Source organism: Pinus tabuliformis, chromosome 3_2 (genome assembly GCF_031772625.1).
Source record: "Pinus tabuliformis cultivar Carrire ecotype Pingquan chromosome 3_2, CPIR1, whole genome shotgun sequence".
Lineage (NCBI taxonomy): Eukaryota > Viridiplantae > Streptophyta > Pinopsida > Pinales > Pinaceae > Pinus > Pinus tabuliformis.
The window spans coordinates 980,272,946-980,300,351 of NC_142302.1; the positions used below are offsets into that span (position 1 = coordinate 980,272,946).

Sequence of the window (27,406 nt, forward strand, 5' to 3'; positions counted from 1 at the left end):
TTCAGTGTTCGTAGGATACAGAGATTCGAGTGTCGGATTCGGACACGTTGACCCCCCTCGGAACAGGACACGTAGGATTCGTTACATATTATTTTATTATATATATATATATATTAAAAATTAGATATTTCTTACACAAATTCTCATTAATGATACAAATTCATTGATTTCAACCATAGATTTTCATCTAGATGTTAGTTTTACTGTTTACAAAGTATGTTAGTAACATTATAGCATGCATAGTAAATACAAAATTCAAATATCTGCATAAACCCTCACAACCCTCATAAACCCTCCCTCATAAATCCTCACAAACCTCATAAACCCTCATAAACCCTCCCTCATAAACCTCATAAACCCTCCCCTCATAAACCTCGTAAACCTTCACTTTTATGGAATTCGAACCCAAAATCGAGACATGACCGGGATTCAATGGTGTCCCATTAGGACATGTGGTGCCCCATTTTTGGATTCGAATTCCCATCGAATCGTGTCGGATTCGTGGGATTCAGACATGTGGCCTGTTTTGGACAAATCCGGTTTCATAGATTGTCAGATGCGATTAATGTTTTTTTTTTAAATCATTGGCTATTGGAGAATGATAAATTAATTCCTAAAGTCCCGCTTTATATATTTGAACCCCCACTATAATTTCCCGACCCTCACTAAACCTTAGAAAGTATTAAACCCGCCATATTATTTAACCCCGGGCCCTGCCAACCACATCCCAACTCCATCTGTGCAACTTCGCCGTGCGATAGCCCTCCGATCTCCCACCTCCACATCCAACGACGCATGTTCATATCGCGCAGTTTTATCATTTGGCAGTTAAATGTCCAAAAGCATGCGAGATTTGCGGTTTTGGCCGAGCACTGTTTCGGTACGTGGCGGCACTAGGTTATATCGCGTGCTCGCGAAAAATACCGCCCTCCACCCAAAAGCGGTGCGATATGGCATAAAACCACCTCCCACGTAAAACAAAACTACCCACCGTTCATTTATCAAATCTTGCACCAAAATGTAACCATTGTTGGTTAAAAAGCCGAAAAAACCCCTCTTTCACTCTTTTCATTGCAAAAAACCTCTGTTAACCAATTTTGAAACCTTGAACCTCTGCGCAACCATTTTAACCACCTTTTGCAACCAGAAGACGTTGCGGACACTAAATCGAAGCAACAAATAGACAATTGAAGCCTCAGAGACCTCTGTTGCTACCACAAAACCCTGTCTACGCACCAAATCGTCATTTTCTAGGTAGAACCAGAACGACCCTGTAATTTAAGCTATGCACAATAATTATCAAAAGGTTAATTAATTAAATTAATTAAAAAACTTTGCTAGATTGAATAAAACCTTACTGTGCATCCAAAAGCCCTTTTCTACAGACTGTACTTACCTTCCCCATTGTTCCAGAGCTTCTGACCTTACTCTTAAAGCCAGAGAAAAAGTAATTCAGTTGAATAAACCAAATTATGGCTTCCCAAAGCACTCTGGATGTAAGACCCCTGCAAACCCCTCACCTGGATATTGACCACCTCCCATTGGCCGACAAAGATTTTCAAATTAAAGACACTGTTTCCCCTAGCCATCTACTGAAACTCCACTGCTAGAGTAAAGAAAAATTCCTAAACCAGAATGATGACATTCACATATGGGAATCAAATTTGCCCGAATACTTGTTCCCACAGGTATACCTATTCCCAAAAATCATCCACTTTTGCCAAGTTTGCTATGTCCCAAGTCAAAGAGCCATAGTCTCTCCTGACCAACAGATTTTATTCACCATTACTGCAGAGTCAATAAATCAAATGCTGCAGATCCAACCAAACCCAAATGAGACCCCACTTTCCATTGAAGCCTTACTTGAACTCTACACAAAGCTGGACCTTCCCAAGAGAGCTCAAATCTTTCAGACTTTCATCATAGAAGAGTCTCATACTCCTACAGATAGTCCTCCATATGCTGCCACCATTTTCTCTGAGAGAGCCAGACAAATTATAACCATGCTCTCTTGTATTCTAGGATACACCACTGATGAGCATGTAGATGAGGCTATACTTGCTTTCCTTTCTATTTTTTGCCCAGGCAAGCCTCCAGCTACAGTTTTTAACTTTGCTCAGTTCTTGGCAGACAGATCCATGAGCAGTTTATTAGATTGCCAAATGAAAGAGTATTCAAATACTCTTCAATATTGTTTCACATGTTCCTATATTTTCAGTCAGACAGGTTTCCAGTTAGCATCCAAAAGTTAGACACTAAGGGCCATCCAAGATCTGTCATCTTTTGGACACCATTAATCCAAAGATATTCCACTGTTTTTAGTTATAAAGATTTCATTGATTCCTTTGTTCATCCAGTTGTAAACATGCTAACCAGTAGCAATCAACCCAGGATCAATGATGAGATTAAGAGAGTTTTACAGTTGTCTAAAAACAGTAGAGTGGGATATTGGTATCTATACCAGGACCGCACAGAAATCAGAATATATGGATGCCAGCTCACCCCCTACACGCTGCCCAGATACCTCCCCATGAGGATATTTGCATTAGAGTATTTCAGGCAGATCATAAACTCAGATGAGGTCAATTTTCTGTCAGCTAGGAAGAAAACACAGTTCAAGATCAAAAACCAATTGGGCCCTTTTATTTGTAATAATAGGGAAGCTGGACAAGAAGTAGAGAAAATTTTACAGCAAATGAAGTTCAGCAATAGTTTTATGTGGCAGTATGACCCTAATGGAGTCATAAACAAGTTAAGGCTCAAGTTCAAATTAAGCCCTTTTATGCATGAGTCCAGGCCAGATATTGAAAGATATGCCAACCAGTCAGAGTGGTTGGAAAATACCTTAATAGATGTGGAAAATACCTTATTAGATGTGGAAAAGTAGATAGATACTAGTTCCTTTCTGCAGGTTCCAACCCAACATGAACAAATGGGTAGTAGTCCCATTTTACAGACTCCAGCTATGTAAGATTGAAATGTAAAAAGAACCAGGAAAGAAGGTTCTAGCTCTAGAATGGATACGACATGTGATAGGTTTGAAATCAGTTACAGGAGAAAGCCCAAGCTTAATCCTGTAACTGAGCAAGAGGACACCATTGAGACAGTTGAAATCATTGATATTGACACAATGGTTGAAAAGAGTAAAGGTCCAGCAGTTTCAGAGGAAACTCATTAACCTTCTACCTCAAATACTCAAATTATTGAAAAGCAGCTTAGTATTGAAGTCTCTTCATCCAACAAACCAGTGGATAAAAGAGAAGTACAAAGAAATCAAGTTGAGGAATGAGGCATTAAAGGTTGAAACATATGCCCAGTACTTCAAACAAACACTTGCCAATTAGAATAAATTAATGTCAGCCTTTGACATTAAAACTGGTAAAATGCAAATGACCTTTATGCAGCCTACAATCCAACAACCTAGATCGTCAACAGACTACAGGAAGACAGAGTTTGAAGTTTTAGCCAGGGATGTTCACCCTATTGATCAAATTGAATTCCATAAGCAGGCAGGTGAAATGATTTACTCTACAATGACTAACAAATCAATGAGTGTGCACAAGCTTCAAAGTTCTCTAGACAACATTACAACACAATTTAAGCTAGAGAAGGCATCCTCACAGGCCAAGGATAACATAATCAAGTCATTGGAAGACTTGGTAATTGAAATTGGATATAATCCAAATGATATCAAGGCTGCAAAAAAAACTAATAAAGAAGAAAAGTGAGGATATTGCTGCTTTGAAGAAACAATTGAAGTTGCCTCCTTCTAAACATCCGCAGACCAAGGAAGTCCTAGAAAGCCAAACCCAGCAGGATGAAATGATGGATCTCATTCTTCAATTAAATGCTCAATTGAAAGAAATGGAGAATGAATTGGACAATTTAATACAGCTGAAACAAGCCAGCCTTGAGACAACTATTGCCACTGCTATCCCTATAGTTACTACAACAGTTCCTTCAACTTTGGCAACTTCATTGGCCCCAACAGCTCCACTAGCTACAACACTTCCAGCTGCAACAACAACTACATCAGCAACAGGTTCAACAACAACAACAACTCATCCAAGTGATGAAGCAAGTAAACTGGTCAAAGCCATGGAGGACATGTCCATTTAGACCACTAAAATAAATAGACTTAAAGAACAGATAAGAAGTCTAGAGGATGAGAAGAAACTGGCTCAAATTATGCATAAAAATGAAGTACAGAAGTCAAACAGGTTGACTGAGAGGATAAAGAACTTGGAAAAAGAATTAACATTGAAGGAGCCACTTGCCCAAGCAAAAGAGCAGCTATGGGCGTCAATGATATTTGGCTATCTATACAAGTAATCTTTGAACAAAATGATTTAGTCAAAGAGGCTAGTGAAGCAATTCAAAGAGTTAAGGCCGAACTTGGAAATATGCCAGAAGAAGCTTCAAGAATAATCCAATTCCTTAACTCAAAGAATAAATATGAATTGCAGGAACTTGACATAACTGACAGGACTGGCACTATACTAGAGGTGAAGAAAGTAATCACCAAGAGGAACTTGATGATGCAACTTGAAGACAAATGCCAAACCATGGAGCTAGCTATAGGCAGGTTCATGGTCAAATTTGATGCTTTGAGGCAGAAAGGTCTGCCAAATCCATTGGTAATAAATGACAGGTTAATGCCACATGAAGACTATAACAAGAAAATTAGAGAAGTGGCAAGGGAGCAAGCCAATAGTTCCTCTATGAAAGGGATTCCTACAGGAAAGGTTCTGTACCAGACTTTTGAGAACCTCTTTTACCTCTAGGATGAGGTAAAACATCTTTTTGTAAACAAGCCCACCTTTGCAAAATACACAGAAGTTGATGAAGTTTACAAGAGAATGGTAAATATTAAATTACCAGATACAGAGACTTGAGAAAAATTAAATGATTTACTGTGAAAATGCAAGGTAAACAATGCTTCTAGAGCAGTGAAAGAAAAGCAGCAGATCAACTAAGTCAAAGAGCATTAGATGAAAGAGTATTAGTCAAAAGGCAAAGTAAAAGAACAGTTAGCATGGAAGACAAACAACAAAGGAAAAAAAGCAACAAAAGATTTGACAATAGAGCCAAATAGACAGGGACAGTGTGCAGCAGTTACATATCTGTCTCTATCTTCTTGCATGAAGATTTTTCTTTTTCCTTGAATAATTCTTAAAGCAGTTTGGGATATTTTGTAATAAGTTTTTGTATAAATACTTCATAATTCGAAGTATAGAGGGTGGATTGCTTAACATTTCTATAGTTGTATTGATCTGAAACCTAAGGGTTCATTATACCATTTTTTCAAGTCAGCAGACTGGACTGAGTAATAAAGACATTGCATTACAGGATTCATGTGTTGGGCCACTTTAGTGAAGTATTTTCTGTTTGTCAAATTGTTATCTTCTTAAGTGTTTCACATACTTGCATGTTATCTAAATTGAATGAAATAACTGGAAAATTATTACAGAATTTGTTTAAGTACACTCTGTCCTAAACAGTTATTGTTTTCATGTTTTCTTTTGATATCCAGAGTAGGGAATCCTTCATTGCTCCCTAGTTTCGATTGACTTCTATCATTTCCCTCATTATCCGGTTTGAGGAATTCTTAACTGCTCCTTGACCCCGATTGAAAACCACTTCACCATCCAGCCTAAAAGATCTAAATTTACTCAGCTACCTTGCCCTGTGAACACTATCTTTAGAACCTGATTCAGTCCTATTTTCTTGACACTTGACCCCATAGCACAATGGTAAAGGACATCCCTCTATCCATCTAAGTCAGTAATTCCACCACCAAATCAAAGTCAAAACCCAATTAAGCTTTTTTTTTTTCTAAGTAAAACTAATCTATTAATAAAAACATAATGTACAAAGAGGCACCAGCCTCTGCGGTACTAGGTCAGCTATATGACCATTTTGAACAGCAAGTCTTGACATCACGACTGCCCCAGTTGGGGAAACCAGTCCAAGAACGAGATACGAAAAAAGTTCATTTTACCCACACAGGGGCTACAGTTCCAGAATTCAAAATTTTTAACCAAAATTAACACTGTGTAAAGACTGTAAAATTCAAAAAGACAGCCACAGTAAAACCACAATATAGTTCAAAATTAACCACAGTGAAACAGCCCAAGAAAACCAAAACTCAGAACCCGAGCTGGACGCGAGACTCAAAATTGACCATAGTGAAGCGAAAATAAACAAAACCAAACTCAGAACCCGACACATGACCTAGCATGCAGTGACTAGGTGTCTTAGGTTGGTGTCTTCTCTTCCACGATCGGACACCAGCCATATTCTTCTGAACCAGTTTCCACTGATTGCCCGCCACCTGCAGTGTCCTGTGGCTCACGGTCCTCCACTTGTATTCCTTTGCCTTTGCAGGTGGCGTCGCCTCCCAGAGTCTCTCGGCGGGTGGCTGGTACTTGGCTCCCCCTGAAAGTTGATGAGTGAAGGAGGAGCCTGGTTCATTTCCGGGCCGAGATCTGGTTCGGTGCATGAGCCAATAACCTCTCTGAAGTCCATCGTGACGATGGCAATTATGACCGGCCTATCCATGGAGCAGCGGAACCAGAATTGAGCTTGCTGGGAAGAAGCAGTGGAAGTGGTGTGCTGGGTGACTCCACCTGAGCGCCGAATCTCGCGGGTGCCCATTCTACCTCGGCCGCTACGGGTATCCGGATATCTGCCAAGGAAGCGGGAGGAGGAGGGGCTTGGGGGGGTGGAGGCGGACGGGGAAGTGGAGACAGAAGGGGGCAAAGACGAAGGGTGAGTGGCGCCACCCCGACTACCACCTCGCCTGCATCGCATTCGATGGCGTTGGCGCATAATTCTCCGACTAGAAAGCTGCAGCGAGCGGTGAGTTTCAGGGGCAGTAGGCGGGGCAAGAACGACGGAGGGGATGTTTTGAGGAGCAAGGGAATTCAAATCTGGGCCAGAGAGAGGGGCTGAGACCTCAAAAGGCAGGTTGCAGAGAAAGGACTGAGAAAAATGATGACCATCGCCCAGGTCGACGCAGCAGAGGAGTCTGCAGTGTCTTCCTGTAGCGGTGCGAAGGCTCGGCTCTGCTGTAGAGGGGTGGCAAGAGCAACTGAGAGGCCGAATGGGTAATTGTAGGGGGCTTTGCTCCATATTTCTGAATTTGCAGGGAATTTCTCGGTTCTCACAACGGGTTGATGGCGCTGGCCGAGGAGCAGTGACCTGCCTTAAATTCCCACAGGGGAAGGCGCAGGTTGCCATATGGATCAACCACCTGCTTGTCCAGTGGCCGATTTGCATTAATTGCTCATCTAACACCTGCATCTGGGGAAAACCCAATTAAGCTTAAATAACTAGCCTAAAATCAATTAACTCAACAAAGTTAAATCATAAAGAGAGAGCCCTCTCTGATCATTAGGTTGGCTAGATCCTGATCTCAAAAGTAGGTTTGTGGTTACCTAATATTTCTTTTGACACGAGATAACAACCCTAGGGGAATTTTAGAGTGATAACATGGCCTATGGCCCATATATATATATATATATTTTTTTTAATTTATTAAAGTCTTCTGATTTTATTATTTTTGGTCACATTAAATAATCTGATTTCTTCATTTTACGACATAAAATTTCGTGGTAGTGATTTCTCTATTGTCAGATGCGATTAATGTTTTTTTTTTTAAATCATTAACTATTGGAGAATGATAAATTAATTCTAGATTTGGGTTATTGAATAAAATCATTTTTAATCTAGAATCATTGCTTAGCAGTTAATTTTCGTAATTCATGTGATTTAATTGCTAGAACATATTGCAGTTTTGGGCGTTTGCATTTAATCGTTCATGATCGTCACTATTTGTGACATTTATAAATTGACCTAGATAACTTGTTTTTTTTTTTTTTTATTTCGTCTATGGTTAATTGAGTATAAAGGCACTGGTCTATAATCATTTATATCTTGTGGTTGTGTCTTATTTTCTTGAGATTTATCCATTTCGGTTGACTAGGACCTGTTTACATTCATCAAGTTGTCCATCTTCAAGACTCCTAGCGTCTGTGTTCCACAAGCTATTCTCATTCATTCACCTTAGGGACTACCCCCCTTGACTTGTCTAGGAGAGAGTCTAAACAGAGTGAGTCAGGATTAGAGTGACAACCCTTCCTCTGAGCGTTGTCGTGGTGCCTAGACACTTTGTGCAACAACAATTATTATTATTTTTGTAGCATGGGTTTCATGCTCAAGGCCAATTTATTTTAGGTTAAAGCACACATTGAGTGCTTCTAGGTTTTGTCATTGAGTCAAGAAGTCAAAGAATCACTATCATATGTAAACGACCCCATTGGATATCTTTGAGTCAAAAGTATCAAAATACCCTTGCAAGACCAAGTCAACCTGGTAGAGGAGAAGTCGGCCTAATTAGGGCAGTTTGTACTCCTGGAAGGGCTATAAATAAGAGACCATTCGACCTCATTTGCTCACTCACTGATTCACTCATCATTCAAGCGAAGGACAAGAAGAAGAAAGCAAGCGAAGGACTAGAAGGAAGAAGGAATGAGGAAGACACATTTTTGGGTCTTTGCACTCTCTCTCTCTCTCACATGTGCGAAGTAAAGCTAGGGTTTATGCAACATTAAGGTTGGAGTTTTCAAGTTGCAAAGAAAGGGTCGAAGTTGGAAGAAGATAAGTCTTTTTGGTCTCCTACAAGCCCTAGAGGAAGAAGCAGCCAGAGCGAAGGAAGGAGGAAGCCTTAGGATCCCTAAGTTCTCCCACACGTTCAAAAGTTGCAGTTGTTGCAGAGGCCGAAAATCTGAAACTGGGGGTCGAAGTTTTGCTATGGAAGAGATTTGACTTGGTAAGAAGTAGTACATTTAACAAAAGGTTTGACTTGGTCTTGGAAGGGTCTTGGTCTTTGTCTAGAGGTCTTGGAATTTGTCATTTGAAGAATCTATAAGAAGAGGAGATTTTTGTGGGTTTTCCTCTCAAAGGGAGAGGTTTTGCCACTGACTAGCAGTCTACATCTTGTCTCTTTGTGTACTACTGATCTTCATGTTTTGGTAGTTGTTTGATGATAAGAACAACATAATAATAAGAGAAGAAGCTAATAATCAATAAAAGTAAAAGAACATCACAAGCAATTATCAAGTCTAAGAGAAATCACCTCTTTTGTAGCCCTATTGATTTCTCAACATGGTATCAGAGCTAAGGTTGACAAAGGGCATGATGAAGATCACTACATCCTTGAAGAAGTCATTGAAGTTCTCATTGAAGCAGTTTTCTATGATGGCAAGTCACCTCAAGCAAGGCATCAAAGTATTTAAGGATCTCCTATCATCTATCAAGAACTATATGACCAAGACCTCCACTACAAAGGACAAAGGATTATTCTCAACACTTACAAGTACTTTTGAAGATGAAAATATATGGGTAATTGACAGTGGAGCATCTAGACATATGACAGGTGAACATAGACAACTAAAGACCCTATCAAGAGGAAAAACTTCTTATTCAATTGAACTTGGAGACAAAAAGAGTTATGCAGTAAGAGGAATTGGATCAACTTTGTTGGAGCTAGAAGATGGAGGAAACATACATCTCAACAACATTCTATTCATTCCAGGTTTGAAGAAAAATTTACTTTCCATTTCATGTTTAGAAGATAAAGGAGATAGAATTGCTTTTGTAGATGGAAAATTTATGGTGTGGGATAATGGCTCTAACATCAACAATGCAAAAATTATTGGGATTCGTGAGGGAAGGCTCTACAGATTACTTACACCTCTCTCTCAAGCCTTGGTTCACATTGAAGTTAGCGCATGTGAGCTTTGGCATAGAAGGTTTGGACACCTTTACAAAATATTACCAACTCTAAACTCAATGGTGTATGGCATCCTTGAACTAAATGAGGATCATGAACGAATTTGTAAGGGATGTGCATAGTCCCATGCAAATATCTCAAAATGTGTTTAGCAGTGATCTAGTGTGAATGGAGAGGTTCAGTCATGAATTGACCCAATGTATTCATTGCATAACATATGTCCGAAAGGGTGTTCACTAGGAACATCAAAGCCCCAATTGACTGTTTATACTCTGATGGATTCGCCAAATCAGGTCCTGCAGCTTCTCCACATAGTTTCTTGAAGTTCATTTCCATCGGTGTGGGTAGGGACTTGTATTTTGTCATTCCAAATCTTTCCAACAACTTCACAACATATTTTCCTTGTGAAAGGAAAATCTCTTCGGGCTTTGCCACACCTCAAGGCCTAGAAAGTAGTGCATGAGTCCAAGGTCCTTCATCTTGAATTCAGAGGCTAGCTCCCTCTTACACTCGATCATTAGGGGCTCACTACCTGTCAAGAATAGATCGTCAACATATAAAACCAAAATCAACGACATACCTTGGACTACCTTGAAGTAGAGGTTGGGATCGACATTGCTTCTTGTGAATCCCAACTTCACCAAATAATTGTCTATGCGGGCGTACCATGCTCTGGGGGCTTGCTTCAAACCATACAATGCCTTCTTCAACTTGCAAACATGTGTCTTTCGATCCTCTACTTCAAATCCCTGTGGCTACTCAACGTACACTTCTTCTTGTAACATGTCATGGAGGAATGTAGTCTTCACATCCATCTGATGAAGGGTCCATCCTTGACTTGCGACAAGGGCAACTATCGAATGAATGGTTGTATATCGAGCCATAGGTGCAAATATATCATCATAATCTTCTCCCTCTTTCTGGGAGAATCCTCGAGCCACGAACCTTGCCTTGTATTTCTCAATGCTACCATCAATTCCATGCTTAATCTTGAATAGCCACTTAGAATTCACCACATATTTCTCTTTTGGTCTCAACACTACATCCCATATGTCATTCTTCATAATCGATTTCCAAACTTGTTCCTTTACGACTTCTTCGAATGTGGGAGGTTCAGCTTGAATCATAGTGCTCATGGCTGCAACATATGCTTGGTACTTGCATGGCTTCTTCCTTTCTCTAAATGATCTTCGAATGGGAGTTTGTCTCTCATCATCTTGTAATGTGTCTTGAAGCCAAAGTGGCCTCTTCGTGGTGGGAGGATCACATGGAGGATCTAAGGGATCCATGGACTCCATGGGATCATCAACAATATCTGTCTCAAATTCGGGCATGGAAGTACCATCCAAAATATCCATAACATCATTCTTCTTAGGAGGAGGAGGCGGAGGAAGTTCCCTTGCTTTTGCAAGGGCGACATCTTCATCGAATGTAACATCCCTGCTAATTTCAACCTTCCTTTGACCAAGAGTATATATATTCTAAATGATTTAGAATTTTCACGATATCCAACAAACGTACATTTTCTTCCCGTGGCTTCTAGCTTGTTTATTTTGTCCTTCGACACATGAAAGTATACAGGGCAGCCAAAGATACGAAGGCGGCTAACATCGGGCTTGACACCTGTGACCACTTCTTTGGCGGTCTTGTTGTCCAATGCTTGATGAGGCACCCTGATTTGAACATTTACGACAACATTTGTTGCTTCTCCCCAAAAGAACTTCGACAACTTTTGATCATGGAGCATGGCACGAGCGATTTCTACAATAGACCTGTTCTTCCTTTTAGCTACTCCATTTCCTTCGGGAGTATAGGGCATAGTCGTTTCCTTCTTGATACCTTCCTTTTTGTAGAAATCATTGAATATATTCAAAGTGTACTCTCCAACATTGTTAGACCTGAATATTTTGATTTTCTTCCCTGTTTGATTTTTGATCAAAGCTTTGAACTCCTTGAACATTTTGAAGGCTTCATCCTTGTGCTTCAAATAATATATCCACGTCTTTCTTGAAAAGTCATCAATGAAGGTGATGTAGTAGAGATGGCCACCAATAGAATGTACGGGCATCAGACCACATATATCAGAATGGATGAGATGGAGGATGTCATTTGTCTTGTTCTTGCTAGAGGGGAATGGTCCCCTTGTCTTCTTTCCACTGGCACAACCTAGACATACTCCATCATGATGGGCTTGAACCTTGGGAATCCTTGAGACCAATTTCTCCAATTTCGGAAGAGCATCATAATGTAGATGGGCCAATCTTCGATGCCATAGCTCACTCAGATGATTAGTATCATGGACCAATGCTAGAAGTGGTCTTCCAGTAACCTTGTAGAGTCCTTCATATCTTGATCCCAATGTGAATGCATCTCTCATAGGTGAACCAACATGCCAAGCAAGAACTTTTCCCTTGATGAAGGCAACCCTCATCCCTTTATCTTCCAAAGCGGATATAGATACCAAATTATTCTTTAATCCAGACACATACATAACATCACACAACAAAACAGATGCCCCAAAATTCAAGTTGAATTTAACAGACCCAAAGCCTTTCACGGGATGAGCGGTATTGTCTTCAAGAGTAATCTTCAACTTTGTCTCCCTCTCTACTAGATTAGAGAGAACTTCCTTATAACTCCTTGAACGTTTTGAAGGCTTCATCCTTGTGCTTCAAATAATATATCCATTTCTTTCTTGAAAAGTCATCATTGAAGGTGATGTAGTAGAGATGGCCACCAATAGAATGTACGGGCATCAGACCACATATATCGGGATGGATGAGGTGGAGGATGTCATTTGTCTTGTTCTCGCTAGAGGGGAATGGTCCCCTTGTCTTCTTTCCATTGGCACAACCTAGACATACTCAATCATGATGGGCTTGAGCCTTGGGAATCCTTGAGACCAATTTCTCCAATTTCGGAAGAGCATCATAATGTAGCTGGGCCAATCTGCGACACCATAGCCCGCTCAGATGATTAGTATCATGGACCAATGCTAGAATTGGTCTTCCAGTAACCTTGTAGAGTCCTTCATATCTTGATCCCAATGTGAATGCATCTCTCATAGGTGAACCAACATGCCAAGCAAGAACTTTTCCCTTGATGAAGGCAACCCTCATCCCTTTATCTTCCAAAGCGGATATAGATACCAAATTCTTCTTTAATCTAGACACATTTCCCTGTTTGATTTTCGATCAAAGCTTTGAACTCCTTGAACGTTTTGAAGGCTTCATCCTTGTGCTTCAAACAATATATCCACGTCTTTCTTGAAAAGTCATCATTGAAGGTGATGTAGTAGAGATGGCCACCAATAGAATGTACGGGCATCAGACCACATATATCGGAATGGATGAGATGGAGGATGTCATTTGTCTTGTTCTCGCTAGAGGGGAATGGTCCCCTTGTCTTCCTTCCACTAGCACAACCTAGACATACTCCATCATGATGGGCTTGAACCTTGGGAATCCTTGAGACCAATTTCTCCAATTTCGGAAGAGCATCATAATGGAGCTGGGCCTAATGATTAGTTTCCTGCACCTTTTCTACTTGGTCCTTCCAACCCTCCCGCAGTCTATAGACCTTAAGGCTTAAACAAATGCAAAAAGAAACAACAAGGATCATTTGCAAGTGCTGGTCTGTCATTTTGCTGGTGCTGGGCATTGGTTTGGTTGCTGAAAACTCATAATAGCAGTGGATTTGCAGCATGTTTTCATTTGATTAGATACTGACTTTCATTGTATGTACCATGTATCATTATTCATGTATCAATCAAGTATTCATTATTAATGATTATTTTTAAAAGCTTAAAATTTTAAACGTAATATATACTTTTAATATTTATATTTTTGGGATAGGAGCCCCAATATTCAACCCCTGATGTATCCAGCTGCCCTTAAAGTGTATTGAGGGGTCTGTGACTCTGTAGATGTACTGGATAGGTATCCCCATGTTCTGGAAACTTGGTGTAACATAGAGGAAAAGGTTGTAGTAATACAGAGGAAGTTTGAATGTTGTTGGGACCAAAAGAAAGCATTTCCTTGTTTTTTTATTTTTAATTTTTTTCTCGTGGAAAACCAGGGTAGGTCCACCTGAAGGGACCACACCCCTGACCAAACTAATCCAAGCCTAACCCCGAGGGTGTCGATGAGAATTGAACCCGTGACCTCCCAATGGCAAGGTGCTTTAGCAACGGGACCTCGACCAATTGAGCTAACCCCCCGGGGCTCATTTCATTTTTGTTTGTTTCTTCCCATCTCACTCATTCTTTCCTGACAGACTATTGATTGTCTAGATAATCTTCGGCAAAATCACATAATCAATCTTTTGTCGACGCGTTTCGAACCAACCAGTGTGGTTCATCGTCAGGACAAGTTGAAGAACTAATCTGGCTTAGCTTGATTAAATAGAGTGTGCAGAGACTCCAACGGCTATATTGCAACGGCTAATTTTGACCTGAGGATCAAAGTCAAACCACTGATTTTATCATTAATAGAAGTTAATTGAATAATATAATAAATTTATTGTTTTAAATATAATGGTCATTATATCTTCATATTTATTAAATAACCTATATTTATTATTATCCCCAAATTATTTAAATACACATATAAATAGTATTAAATTACTATTATTCTTAGAATTTAGTTACAATAGGTAACTATGTATTTATTTAATAATAATTGTTTAAATCAAAGGGTCCAATGGTTAACTAGACATAATGGTCATTAATAAATTAAGGTAAACTACATAATGGTAATCTAAATAAAATGGTCATTAATAAATTATATCTTCATATAACCAATATTTATTATTATTCCAAATAATTTAAATATAATAAATCGTATTAAATTACTATTATTCTTATAATATAGACTATTGATTATTTTGTATTGTGCTATGGTCTTTTATATGCATGTCACAGCAGTACTACCGCTTGTTTCTTTATTTCTTTATGTTATTTTCAGCATTTTCTAGGAGCTGTGCTTGCACTCCCACATTGTGTTCATACTGATTTTTTCCCCAAATATTTATTCTGATTATACTCTTCTTCAGTCCCATTTGCCTACTTTTGTGGTCATTTGTTGGACATTAATATAATTGTCTTATCTTTGTGGCTTCCTCTATAAGGCAAAAGAAAAGGCTCTATTATTTGTTATACATAGTTGCAAGCGCTTTTACTGAGCTTAGTTGATATTGTGCATAGAGTTTTTTTGTTTGTATAATAAGATTCTTTTACTTTTAATTATTGGTTATCATATTTTTTAGGGCTGCTTTTAATTTGAGGTTACAGATATAATCCATATGTTCAGACAAGGAGTCGGATAGATCAATTGAAGCGACTGGGTCATAGTGTGGACAAGGTTGGTTATTCTTAGCCCAAAGTTCAAATAGAGTACTTAGATAATTTATTCCCCGTTAATTATTATGGTCTTTCATTATTAAATGATCAATGAGAAAATTATGTTGCAGGTGGAGTTCATCTTGATGGGAGGGACTTTCATGTCTTTGCCAGCTGACTATCGTGATTATTTCATTCGAAATCTGCATGATGCTTTATCTGGTCACACCTCTTCAAATGTGGAGGAAGCTGTGTGCTATTCAGAGCACAGTGCCACTAAATGTATTGGCTTGACTATTGAAACGTAAGATGCAATTTGCTGTATTTTTAGTTTCTACTTTAATGATGAAACAAAATTTTACAAGTTACAATGCCATTTCAGTGATGGATGCCATTTTCTGACATTATATGTTGGCATATTGGAAAATTTTGGAATGAATATCATTATGACCTTATAGAACCATCTCTTATATTGTATTCTATTCAATATGCAGGATGAAATGTGGCCTGAATCTATTTTATTTTGTTTTAATTTTTTATTGCTCTCAGGAGACCTGATTACTGTCTTGGACCTCATCTAAGACAAATGTTATCATATGGTTGCACACGTCTAGAAATTGGAGTCCAGAGTACTTATGAGGATGTTGCACGTGACACAAATAGGGGTCACACTGTGGCTGCAGTTGCTGATTGCTTTTGCCTGGCAAAGGATGCTGGTTTCAAGGTAATTATCGTCCGTCCGAAGATTGATTTCTAACTCAAAAATTCTTTGCCATTATGTATTAATTATTATTGATGCTATGCAAGTCCCTCTTTCAGTTATCTCTGGTGGTTTATGCTAGAGTTTACCTGTATTCAAGGCTATCTTTGCTCCTAGAGACATAAGAGAGAAACTCTCCATTTCTTCTTTCTGATGTTAGCAGTGAACTCTGATATTAGAAAAAAGGTAAAGGATGAACATGGATATAAATACACAGTAGATCTAAAATAATCAGGATTTTCAACATTCATGACCTTTGATCATCAGGATATTCTGCATATGCCACATTTTTTTGTTTCCCGACATCTACATTATGATTATGACCTAAGCAGATTGATTTAGCATTAGTTGATCTATATTGATCTAAGAAAATCTTAAAACTAAGTAACTCTGTTTTACTGGAGCGCTTTCATGTTTCTTTGGCAGGTTCCTAATAGTTGCACTTTTTTTTGTGATAGGTGGTAGCACATATGATGCCTGACTTGCCAAATGTTGGTGTGGAGCGAGATATGGAAAGTTTTCGGGAGTTCTTTGAGAACCCCGCATTTAGGGCTGATGGTCTTAAGATCTATCCCACCCTAGTAATTCGTGGAACTGGACTTTATGAACTCTGGAAAACTGGCAGGTACCATCATTCTTCAATTATAGTTCGTCTTGATTCTGTAGATGACAAGTAAATTTCAAAGTGTATTTTTTTTAATTTTTGGAAAGAGACACTGAACAAGGAACAAGAAATCTTGGAATATCTAATATTCTCATAAATGGAGTCATTCCTCATAGAAGCTTTCTAGTTGTGGATTTAAAATAAGTAGTTAATTCATGACATGGAATATACCCTATATAAAGAATATATGCAGCTGGTCAGAATGCAGTTGCAGGTAAAAGGACATGTTAGAATGATATAATTCCAGATATGGTATAACTATAAACGGCTTTGAAGAGTGATTGCAGAATTTGAGGAATTTCTTACATGCATATCTCCAATATTGAACTAAGATGGTTAAAGTAAAGCATAGTTAGATATTGATGGCCATATAGGAGCCCACCCCATTTAACTTTGATTGGGATATTCCTTGCTTCAATCCTAATTAACGCCTATCACTCATGTAAGCATGTGACGAAGCATCCATTATTAATCAACCACGATACACACCAATAAACCAAGATTCAAGGTCTTGGGGTTTCAATCAGGTCCCATATATATCAAAAACTTTGCATGTGAAGTGTATTTTTGCAAGGACAGAGTTGGAGCCTGGAGGCTAGAGCAATGAGATTGGTATGGCGTTTCAGTGGCTGTGTGCTGATGGAACGTTTTAAGCATGTGGTATCAAAAGAAGCAGACTCATGAGTGACACCGATGTTCAAAGAGCTCAATAGGAATGGAAACACAAACTTGGGTATTGCGTTGTGTGAAGCTGATGAAGTGTATTGACAGATTTGCATCTAATGTATATCTGTAAGTCTAGGTAGACTGTAAGAAGGATGGCCAACATTTTTATATAATTCTGTTTCCAAGGCTTGAGCAGGCTTGATATCTTGAGAGGGTTTAGAACATAAATAATTGTAGCTTGGTGTTGCGTTTGCTTATCATTTAAAACAAGACTGTGTAGGATTTATTTTCAATTACAATTTTGCTTGAACGGAATTTTGATTTATTGTCAATTGGTGTGGTTTTGTTAACAGGTCCTGGCACCTATTGCACAGCTTGCTGTAAAGGTGTCAACCATGTTTTCACTTATAGCTATATTATTAATAGAAACTAATACACCAGAGATTATGGCAGTGTAGAACAGGGCTGCGGGGGAGTGACCCCCTCACCCTCACTGCCGCTCCCTAAGCACACTCTAAACGAAAGAGCTCAGGGAGTGCCCTGCTGAATCTCTCCCGTTTGGGAGCGATTTTCAGGTGCATGCTCCCTTAAAAATATTTCTGCTCCCTCGCCTGGAATGTTTGGTTCTTTGCAACCTTTGGCGATTTTTTTTTGTAGTCAAACCAGAATGTTTGGTTCTTTGCATGCAATTGATGATAGAGATAGATTGGATCCTGTTGTATGGTGGAACATGTATGGCTCTGGCAGGGCCTTTGATGAAATTGGCAGTTAAAGTGCTTTCACAGATGGTTAATACTTCGTCTGCAGAGAGGTGTTGGAGAACTTATAGCTTCATCCACAATGTCAAAAGAAATTGCCTCAATGAAAACCGGGCAAAAAGCTTGGTTCTCGACATGGTTCACAACCATTGGAGAGTCAGACTATGCAGGAGGAGACTCCCATTGTTCATAGATCACGAGAAAAGAAATTGTAATTAGAATTCCCTTGTGGCAAGAAGAAATTTTAGTAGATAGTAGATTTACTTGTCTTTTCTAGTTTCTACTTTCTAGTACTTTTTATAACTATTGACTCCTTCATATTTATTATGGTAATTTTTGTAAACAATATATGACAATTTACGTTTGAAGTTGGCAATGATAACTCATTGGTAATGAAGTATGAATATGATGCTTCGTGAAACATTTCATTTCATGTTTGATATCCTTTGTTATAGTTTGGTAATGGTTACAAGTACAACTTTAGTGATGACATGTTATAATTTGAATTTTGAAACTTTGAAACTTTAAGGTTGATAAGAATCGAGATGTTGTAACTTGTGGAACTGTGGTTGATGAAGATTATAACTACTAGATGGTTGATGTTATATGGTTTAATAATTAATTCATGTTTTTTATAACTAGTTCCTCATTCTAAATGATTTTGTTGACATATATGTATCAAAATATATAAAAATATATATTATATAAAAAATGCCCCCAAAAATGGTCCCGACCTGGAAGCTTTTGAAAATTGTCGCTCCTGCTCCTGCTTCTCGGTCCCGCTCTCACTTCCAAGCAACCTTGGTGCAGAATCCTTAATTAGATGTCTTTTACTAATGTTGGAAGTATTCTACAAGTTGTTGGTTAGTTTTTGAACTAGAAATATGTCTTAAGGATGACTTGAGGAGCTATAATTCACATTTATTATTTGCAAGCAATTCAATTTCCGGCTTGTAAGGTTATAGGTTCCCACAAGAAGTGATGATCCAAAGGATTAAGTATTTTGGTAGTTATGCTAGAAGCATGGTTACTTGTCTGACCAAGGAGAAATGGAGATAACTGAAGCAACTAACAATTTCTAGCAAGTCAAAGGATCCTAGCTCGAGTGGTTTGGTGAACAATTTGTTTCCCCCACTGCATGGGTTCAAGTCTCTAGAGACATGTTGTAACTGGACCATTTGTGGCATTTATGAAATAGGCGTACCTGGTGTAATAGTGGCAACCAATCTTTTGAAATGACCAATTCTCTAGAAATTTTCGTTCCGAGAAAAAAATAATTTCTAGCAAAGTCACCAAAGTTGGATCAACAAAAAACTTGGTGAGGCGGAAAATTCAAGAGTCTGACTCAGGTCAAGAAAACTTGACACCATAAGAAACGATCAAGAAATACACATTTTTTGATGAGAAGAAATTTTCATTGACATCAAATAAATTTGTGTCCATGAATCCATACGTGGAATATCAATAGATGTCCAAAATTTCATGTATACAATATCTCATATATGATAAAAAAAGGGATTTGGAAGCCTCTTTCTAAATAACCTATAAAGTTAACTTTAAACTAAGAACATTTTCCTTGGGGATTCATTAGCCTCATGGTCCTTCAAGTCTTGTAGATGGAAGAGAGGAGTCTCCTTGACCAACGAATATGATGTAGGCTCTACATTGTGCAGTTCAGTTGGAGTCTCCTTGACCAACGAATCTGATATAGGCTTCTACATTGTCCAGTGGAGTTGATGCATGATCCATAAATTTACCATCTTGAATTTTGAACTCTTTATTATTTATGCTATTATGTTATACCAATTTAAATCAAAACTTTAAATTCAAAAGCTTAGATCAATTGGAACAAGTCTCAAGTTTCTCACCTTGCATTTGTATGTTTCAAACTCAGATTATAATGGGCAAATACGAGGCCATTTAAGTGCTTTTGTGCTAATGGGTTGTGCCTTATAGAATGAATTTTGTTAAATATGCTTCAATTCTGCTTGTGTCTAGAAATATTGCAAGTTTGACGTCAGATTCAAAGGGAAAATCTCTTAAGTTCTTGTGTTGTATTGCTAAAATTTTGCTACCAAAGCTCTAACAGTGCAAGGGGTCAAGCGTAGATACTCCAAAGGAAAAAATATAATAAGATTTAATAAAAAGATAAAAGAAATCAACATTTAGTGAATTGATCAAGGGTATAACTAAGACTTAAATTTCCACACACGTTTTTTGCTCCTTCCACAGACTTTGTTCCCAACATAGCTTGGAAAGGACATGTTGGAAAATAATGTCCATATCCCACAAGTAAGATTTGTAGAACTAGGAGGAGGTGGCATTTGGTTTTGGCTTTGAGAGTGTTGAGAATGCTGTAATCTTCATTATTGGCCACAACCAACCTTAAATTGTAATCATTCTTATTGTATTTCTAGATTTGGTTAAGGCCGGCCTAATCAACTCAACATAGGATTATAAACCCTCCTTGGATAAAACGCTCTGTCTTAACTTGTGTTTATATATACAACTCTCATTTGTAAGCATTTTTAAGCCTATGAGCGCCATAAAGTATTGTACCCTCTTGTGCTTGGGTTATTTCTCTCTATAATGTGCTTGTGCTAGGGTTTTTTTCTCTCTCTCTCTCTCTCTCTCCCTCTCTCTTTGGCTTTTTCTTGGTTGCCCTAGTTTTGTTCTTTCTTATTGTAGAAATAGGGCTTATTGGGCTATTTTTTCCTCATGGTGGACTATGGTTTATTTACTCTTTATACAGAGTTAGAGTTTGCTGGTTGGTTCCATTGCACTCCTACTTTATATTGCCACTTATGCATTGTGTAGTCTTTTTGACCTACCTTTGGTCATTGGTTGAACATTTATAAACTTATTTTATCTCTCTCTCTCTCTCTCTAATGAACCTCAACATGGTATCAAAGCAGGTGTGAACCTCCCTTATTTTATTGGTGTTTAGGTTATTCTTCTAGGCTTTTAATGCTTATATCATTTGTGTTTAGACTTCACATGTGGAACAATGGCTAATGTGAGGAGTATTGGGCCTATTTTTAGGATTTATTATTGGTTGAAGAAGGGTTCCTTAATTGAAAATATTCGAGCATGTTTTATACACTTATTTGGAGATATTATGCATAGGATTGGAGTGTCCAGCTTGATGGTTACCTACCTATTTATTCTAGGATTTTTTCTTGAGTTGATTCAATGCTGTTGGTTGGTGGTGTCATTGTTCTTTGTGATTGTGGAGCCATGGTTTTTAATCATATTTTAAACTCATTTTTCAATGGCAGTTTTAAGGCTTTTTGGCTTATTGCATCACTGAATTCGTGTCATTGTGGAAATAGGGTTTCAAACCATCTTCTCTACTCATTTTCAATAGCTGATCTATTGCTTTCAGTTAGTGGTGTCATTGTTGTTTTATCAATGCATGGTTTTATATCATGTTTCCCACTTACTTTTTCTACCAATCCAAATATTTTTGGCTAGTGGTATTGCCCTAGGGCTTGTGGAGCTAGGTTCGTTTGGATCATTTGTTTCCTAGGGCTTCCTAGTGTTTAAACCCTCTTTCTATGGCTAAATTCGACCACTTTATTGAAGGGATTTTGCATCATCTATCTTTTAGGATTTCTTGGGGATATTACTAATGTTTAAACCATCCTTCAAAGCCTTTGAACGCCCCCTTCCTTTGTTAAGTAGCAAGAGGAAGCACATTGTGTGAAAAATCAGAAACTCGATTCCTATTGCAGCAATTGATATTATTTCTCCTAATTGTTAATTTAACTTAATAATTTATTTGCAGTTTTCTATGACAAATATCGAAATAAATACATTGTAATCTTCACACATAAACTGCGGAAGAAATAAACACTAGAAGAAATACTAGCACACACACATAAAATTGACACAGTTATTTTTGGACCAATGTCCCCAGAAAAACCCAAGTTGGGAAAACCGATGCAGCAGCTGAGGGCTTTATTATTATGCAGCAGTGAAATAATCTGAGTACAATTGGATGTCGAAATTGGCAATCCTACAGAGAAATACTGGCAGGAAAAATCTAGTGAGGAAATTTCCTCACTCCACAGGCAAATCCTGACACTGACTGTTGAAGAATCTAGGGCACATGTAGTTAATGAGATTCTTCTTGAATTGATAACTATTTGCGAGGTTTTTAAATTTTTTTTATTAGCACAATCTTTTCTTTGACATTATTAGAGCGTGTGTTTCTTATTTCATCAAATAGCTATAAAAAGCAAAGAGACAAGAACACAAGATGTTGGCATTTTGCTAGGGCTAAAACCTCTCCCTCTTGGAGAGGAAAACCCGCACATAATTCTTTTTATAGAGATTCCAATTGATGCACACCAAGACCATGACCCTTGACTTACTATGCCACTCCAAGATCAAGACACCAATCCTCTTCTTTGTCACTGTTGAAATCATCTTCATCACTGCTGCTTCACTGAGGTCATCATTACATTAGTACCATTGCTGCAACTTCATCTAATGATTGCTACACTTTTACTGAGATCATCACCATGTCAACTAGATCTTTATACTGGCCTTGTCTTCATTGAGATCATGACAATGTTTATATGATTACTTCTATGAGAGTATAGTTGTTACTTAGAATGTATGCCGAGACAAAGAACATTACTGTACGATCACCGAAGTTCTTATCATAATAGTTATGTCAAGAACGTGACTGTGTCTCTCTTACTGATGTCTTCACCGAGATTTTAACTATATTCTTCTTGCACTGAGATCATAGTTATGTTGAGACTATGAGAGAGTGTATCCCCTGTCATACCCATCTGAAAGCCATGGTATCTTTCTCCAACCGAGACACTGTAATACTCCTTCATTTGAGATTCCTGTAATACTGAACTTGACTGAGATTTCTGAGAGGTATGCGAGATCTTTGAGACTGTGATTACTAACTGTAATCACCACTGAAACTTTAGATACATCTGAGATTTCTCTGCCTGTAATGCGGATGCTTTCCATGCCTATATATAGTAGTTAGTCTCCATAAATAAGCCGACATGACCACTGAACCGGTGTGTCATCTTTTATGAGCTGACTTGACAGTTATATGACTTTTATTCATCATTTGCTGGCAATCTTCTTCTTTGGAGGATGGTGCTTGTCTTGGAGGACTACTTGACACTAAGTTGACCCATATTCATGCTCAAGAAGAGTTCTTTAACATGACTTTGATTCTTTGACTTTCCTAGACCTATGGATTGAGCAAGAAACTCATTCGAATAATTTACAAAAATTAATAATTTTTTTTCTTGACAAGTACAAAGATCAAAATTACATTTACAAATACCGAACCTAGTTATACTTTTCTTCAACACTCCCTCTTAACTAGGGAGGTATTTACAATGGTACTTGGTTATTCTCAATCTGAAGAATTTCTCATAAGAAGAATCAGATTGGTAATCCCATCTGTATAGCATCATATCAACCAGCATTGTCACAGTGCAAGGCCTTGACTAACAACTCCATCTCTCCACAAGACCATGAGCTACAATGCTGGTGAGACCAATGATTATAGACGCCGCCTTCTTTGTCTCTCAAGGTACATACCCACCCGAGTGTTCACTGAGTATGACCTTCTAGGACTATTCTTATCTTGGGTTCCCAACCCTCAAAGAATATCGGTCCTCTTGCCTACTCTTATCTTGGATGCCCTACACATCCTCAAAGAGCATCGGATGCCAGATGATTACCCAATCCTCCATTCTTTCTTCCCAAATGAAGACAAGAATGTTGTGTCTATCTCTCCTCTCAACTAAGGAAGATACATCCATCATGTGTCTACATTTCTCTTCATGGCCTTCTGTTAAATTGGCAACTAGGGCCAAACTCCATGTGGGTCGGCTTATTTATGGCAGCTGATATTTTTATTGGATCCCTCTCGTCGAGAGGTGTAGGATTGATCCAAAGATCATCCGATTTCGATAAGTATTTATGGAGATATGAATTTATTTTGTTTATGTAATTATAGTCAAGCCGACCAGCTCTTATGTAGGCTCTAGAAGCCCAACCGACGTGTCTATTCATCATCCTTGTTTTGATATAAATAGATGAGGATTTGATATCATTTTCACACACTCTTTAGGTGATCTCCTCTCCACGTCTGGGTTTTTGGGTTTTTGGTGAAGGAGAGAGACACTAAGAGTATGCTGGGCTAAGTCGTTGATGCCCTAGCCGCAGGTAATACCCTAGACGCAGTAATGCCCTAGCTGCAGTAAGCAACAGGCTTATGAAGAAATATAAACGCAGTCAATGGGTCAATAAGACGCAGTTGAGGAACAATGAAGCCGCATCAATGGAGACCTGTTCACGCATTTGTATTACAGTGGCACCCTGATATAATCTGAGACTTCGTTTGAATTACAGAGGCACGCGTTTGAATTACAGTGATATAATCTGAGGCACGCATTTGTATTACAGTGGCACGCTAGAATTACAGTGGCACCCTAATATACTCTGAGGCACGCGTTTGAATTACAGTGGCATAATCTGAGGCACGCATTTGAATTACAATGGCACGCTAATATACATTGAGGCACGCATTTGAATTACAGTGACACACTAATGATCTCTGGGACATGCAATTTTGGAAGCTCATGGTTCATATATATCTAAGGTTCTAATCTCAGCAGCAAGGTCACTATATTCTCTCTGGCACAAAATTTATGTGGCTCGAATTTTCTCTATCTCTGGCATCGCATCACACTACACTACAGTGGACTCGAATTGTATTCAATATGGCTAGGCTCACATTACAGTTATGAATGTTCGTATGGCAGAGACATATGGTTATATGACAAGGATTTTGATCAAAATATGTTACAGTGATATGTGATACAGTTTATCCATGACAGAAATTTCAAATATGACAGTGACCTTAGTGCATAAAAGTGATGACTGTCTATGACAGTAACTTGGATGAGATATGTTTAGGAGCAACTATCATCAGATTAGAAGTCAGAGGGCTAAGCTACTACCTTGGGTCTAGGAATCTGGAACTATAGCCTAGCTGCTTTGCTAGGCTGCAAGCCATAGCAAGCAGCTAAGGCTGATATACATATGGCTGTATAATGAAGCAACAGAAGTATAACAGCAGCATGATGTAGCAACAAGGTGTTGTAGCATAGCAGCAGCATGATGATGAAAGAGACAGCATGATGCAGCATGATGGGCACATTAGTAAGGAGCAGCATGATGATGGGAGCAGCTCAGTGACTAGGTGTAGCACAGTGACGGATGCAACATGATTACAAGCTCCAACACTATGTTAGGTGAAGCCGTCACCTTAGAGAATCAGTTGAAGCAGAATGTCTTCAACTGATCTCATTGTTACAGAAGCTGATCTATGCTTAGATCTAGACAAGTCAAAGTGTTGACTTCTGTTGTAATTGTACTCTCTCTCTCTCTCTCTTTCTCTGCTGAACTTTGAAGATAAAAGAAGATTTGATCAAAGGGTTTCCCCACACATTGTGGGGTTTGTCCCTGGCTCGCGCCACATCTTGTGTCCTCTTGTCTTGGCTTGTCTTCTGCGTTTTATATTTATGTTCTATCTGCAGTTTATCGTAATGCTGATGTGATTGCTAACTGTGAAAATTTAAATAAATTGCTCTAGCATAGAACATACCCAAAATTTAACATGGTATCGGAGCGGAGGTGAAGACAATGCCCAAGCAAGAGTGAAAGAGCAATCACCGAAGACAGTTGGGACAAGACAGAAGGATCAATGGGTTCCTCATAATTCACCGAGGGTGAATTCAAAGCAAAGAATGTTATCAGAATGGCGCAGCGGAAGATTTTGATGGTCCATCTAAAGATCACTTCGTTGGGAAGTTCGGATCTAAGGGTGGAAGGAAAGGCGGATGCCTTGTTGAAATAAGTTCGACCGTTATGCGCAGGAGTGTCCGAATGGCAAAGACACATCTCTTGATGAAGATAAAAACCATTCCTTGGACATTTCAATGATCAAAGGAATGGCTGGTAATGCAAGTCATCAAGGAAATGGTCGATTCTTCCACGAAAGCAAGGAACCCCTGAATCTCTTTTATGTACCTGATCGAACCTGATGTCCATCTTGGAAATGGAAGTCAAAGGTTACACAGTGGCACTTATCGATGAAAAGGTACGTGTTTGAAAATAGATCTTTTAAATATGTTTTTGAGTTCAGGGTTGTATCAAGTTGGAGGAAGTCCACTGGGGACCATGTCCATTGACTCAACACCGGAGGTCTGTGAGTCAGATGGTGACTAGGATGCCTGAATTCAAAAAGAAGCATGAAGGTACATGTTTGAAATGTACCGAAGGAAAATATTATAAGGGGACCATTCCCCTCATGCAGCAAGTTCACAGGTTTGGAACAACGCGAGGAGTTTGAGACTCATGTATACAGGTGGAAGAAAGCCCTCTATGGCTTGAAGAAAAACACCTCGGGCATAGTATGAAAGGATTGATAGCTGTCTAATGCAGCTGAGATTCACTAGGAGTGAAACCGATCCAAACCATTACTTGAAGGTTGTGGATGATAAACCTCTCGTACTGGCACCTATGTCTGACAGGTGCAGTCCCTCTCATTTATAGGAGACAGAGGGAGTTGGATTCTGAATATGGAAAGATAAGTTGCAAGCCTGTGACTACCTCAAGGATCTTAACTTTAAGAAGTTATATGGTAGTGATGTCGGACCTTATTTGGGAAATGCCTCTGAGTTTCATAAACTCATTCGCATTGATGTTCTTGGAGAACCTCCGTCCGGACATCTGTGTTGCAGTTAGCATGGTGAGCTCATATTTGGTTGAGCCTCACTGGATTGGTGCCAAGAATCTTCTGAGATATCTTCAGGGCACAATCTCTCATGAATTGAGATACACTGCCGGAAATATGAAACCACATGATTATTCGAATGATGAGTGGGCAGGCAGTATGGAGGATCACTAGAGCACTTCTCAATGCTGTTTCTCTTTGGAATCTACCTCGATATCCTGGATGAGCATGAAGCAGAAGTCGGTGACTCTGAGCACCACCAAGGCAGAATACATTGCTGATAGTATGGCCTTCTGTGAGGTAGTCTGGTTGCTGAAGCTCTTCAGTGAGCTGTTTGTACACATGATGAATACCACTGTGATTCTCTGTGACAACCAGAGGTGGGATTCAATTATTGAGGAATTCCGTATTCGACAATTGCTCCAGCAGACAGACATCAGATACTGCCTTATCTGGGATATGGAAAGTCGATGAGCAAGGAGGCTCCTTCGCACTGAGATGATATACAGGTTGCTAAAGCCCCGGGGGAAAGATCAAATTTGTGATTTTCCCGAACGACTTGGAGTCGTCGAGAGACCTTTGTAAAAGGGTCCTGCATGCTGCATACATTGAGCTCTAGGAGCTATGGGGGGCTTG

General features: G+C 38.9%; 1 protein-coding gene across 2 annotated transcripts in view; it reads left to right on the forward strand.

Annotated features, from left to right (window-relative positions):
• The window catches only part of ELO3 (radical SAM domain-containing protein / GCN5-related N-acetyltransferase (GNAT) family protein), a 142,234-nt gene that overhangs the window by 16,367 nt on the left and 98,461 nt on the right, over positions 1–27,406 (forward strand). For both annotated transcript variants that reach the window (XR_016257215.1, XM_089417304.1), the window contains exons 2-5: positions 15,087–15,156; positions 15,266–15,438; positions 15,684–15,858; positions 16,353–16,519. Coding sequence is in view for 1 of the 2 variants with exons in the window: in XM_089417304.1 (XP_089273430.1) it covers positions 15,087–15,156; positions 15,266–15,438; positions 15,684–15,858; positions 16,353–16,519 (585 nt within the window). In the remaining variant the exon portion in view is untranslated. The remainder of the gene's footprint in view (positions 1–15,086; positions 15,157–15,265; positions 15,439–15,683; positions 15,859–16,352; positions 16,520–27,406) is intronic.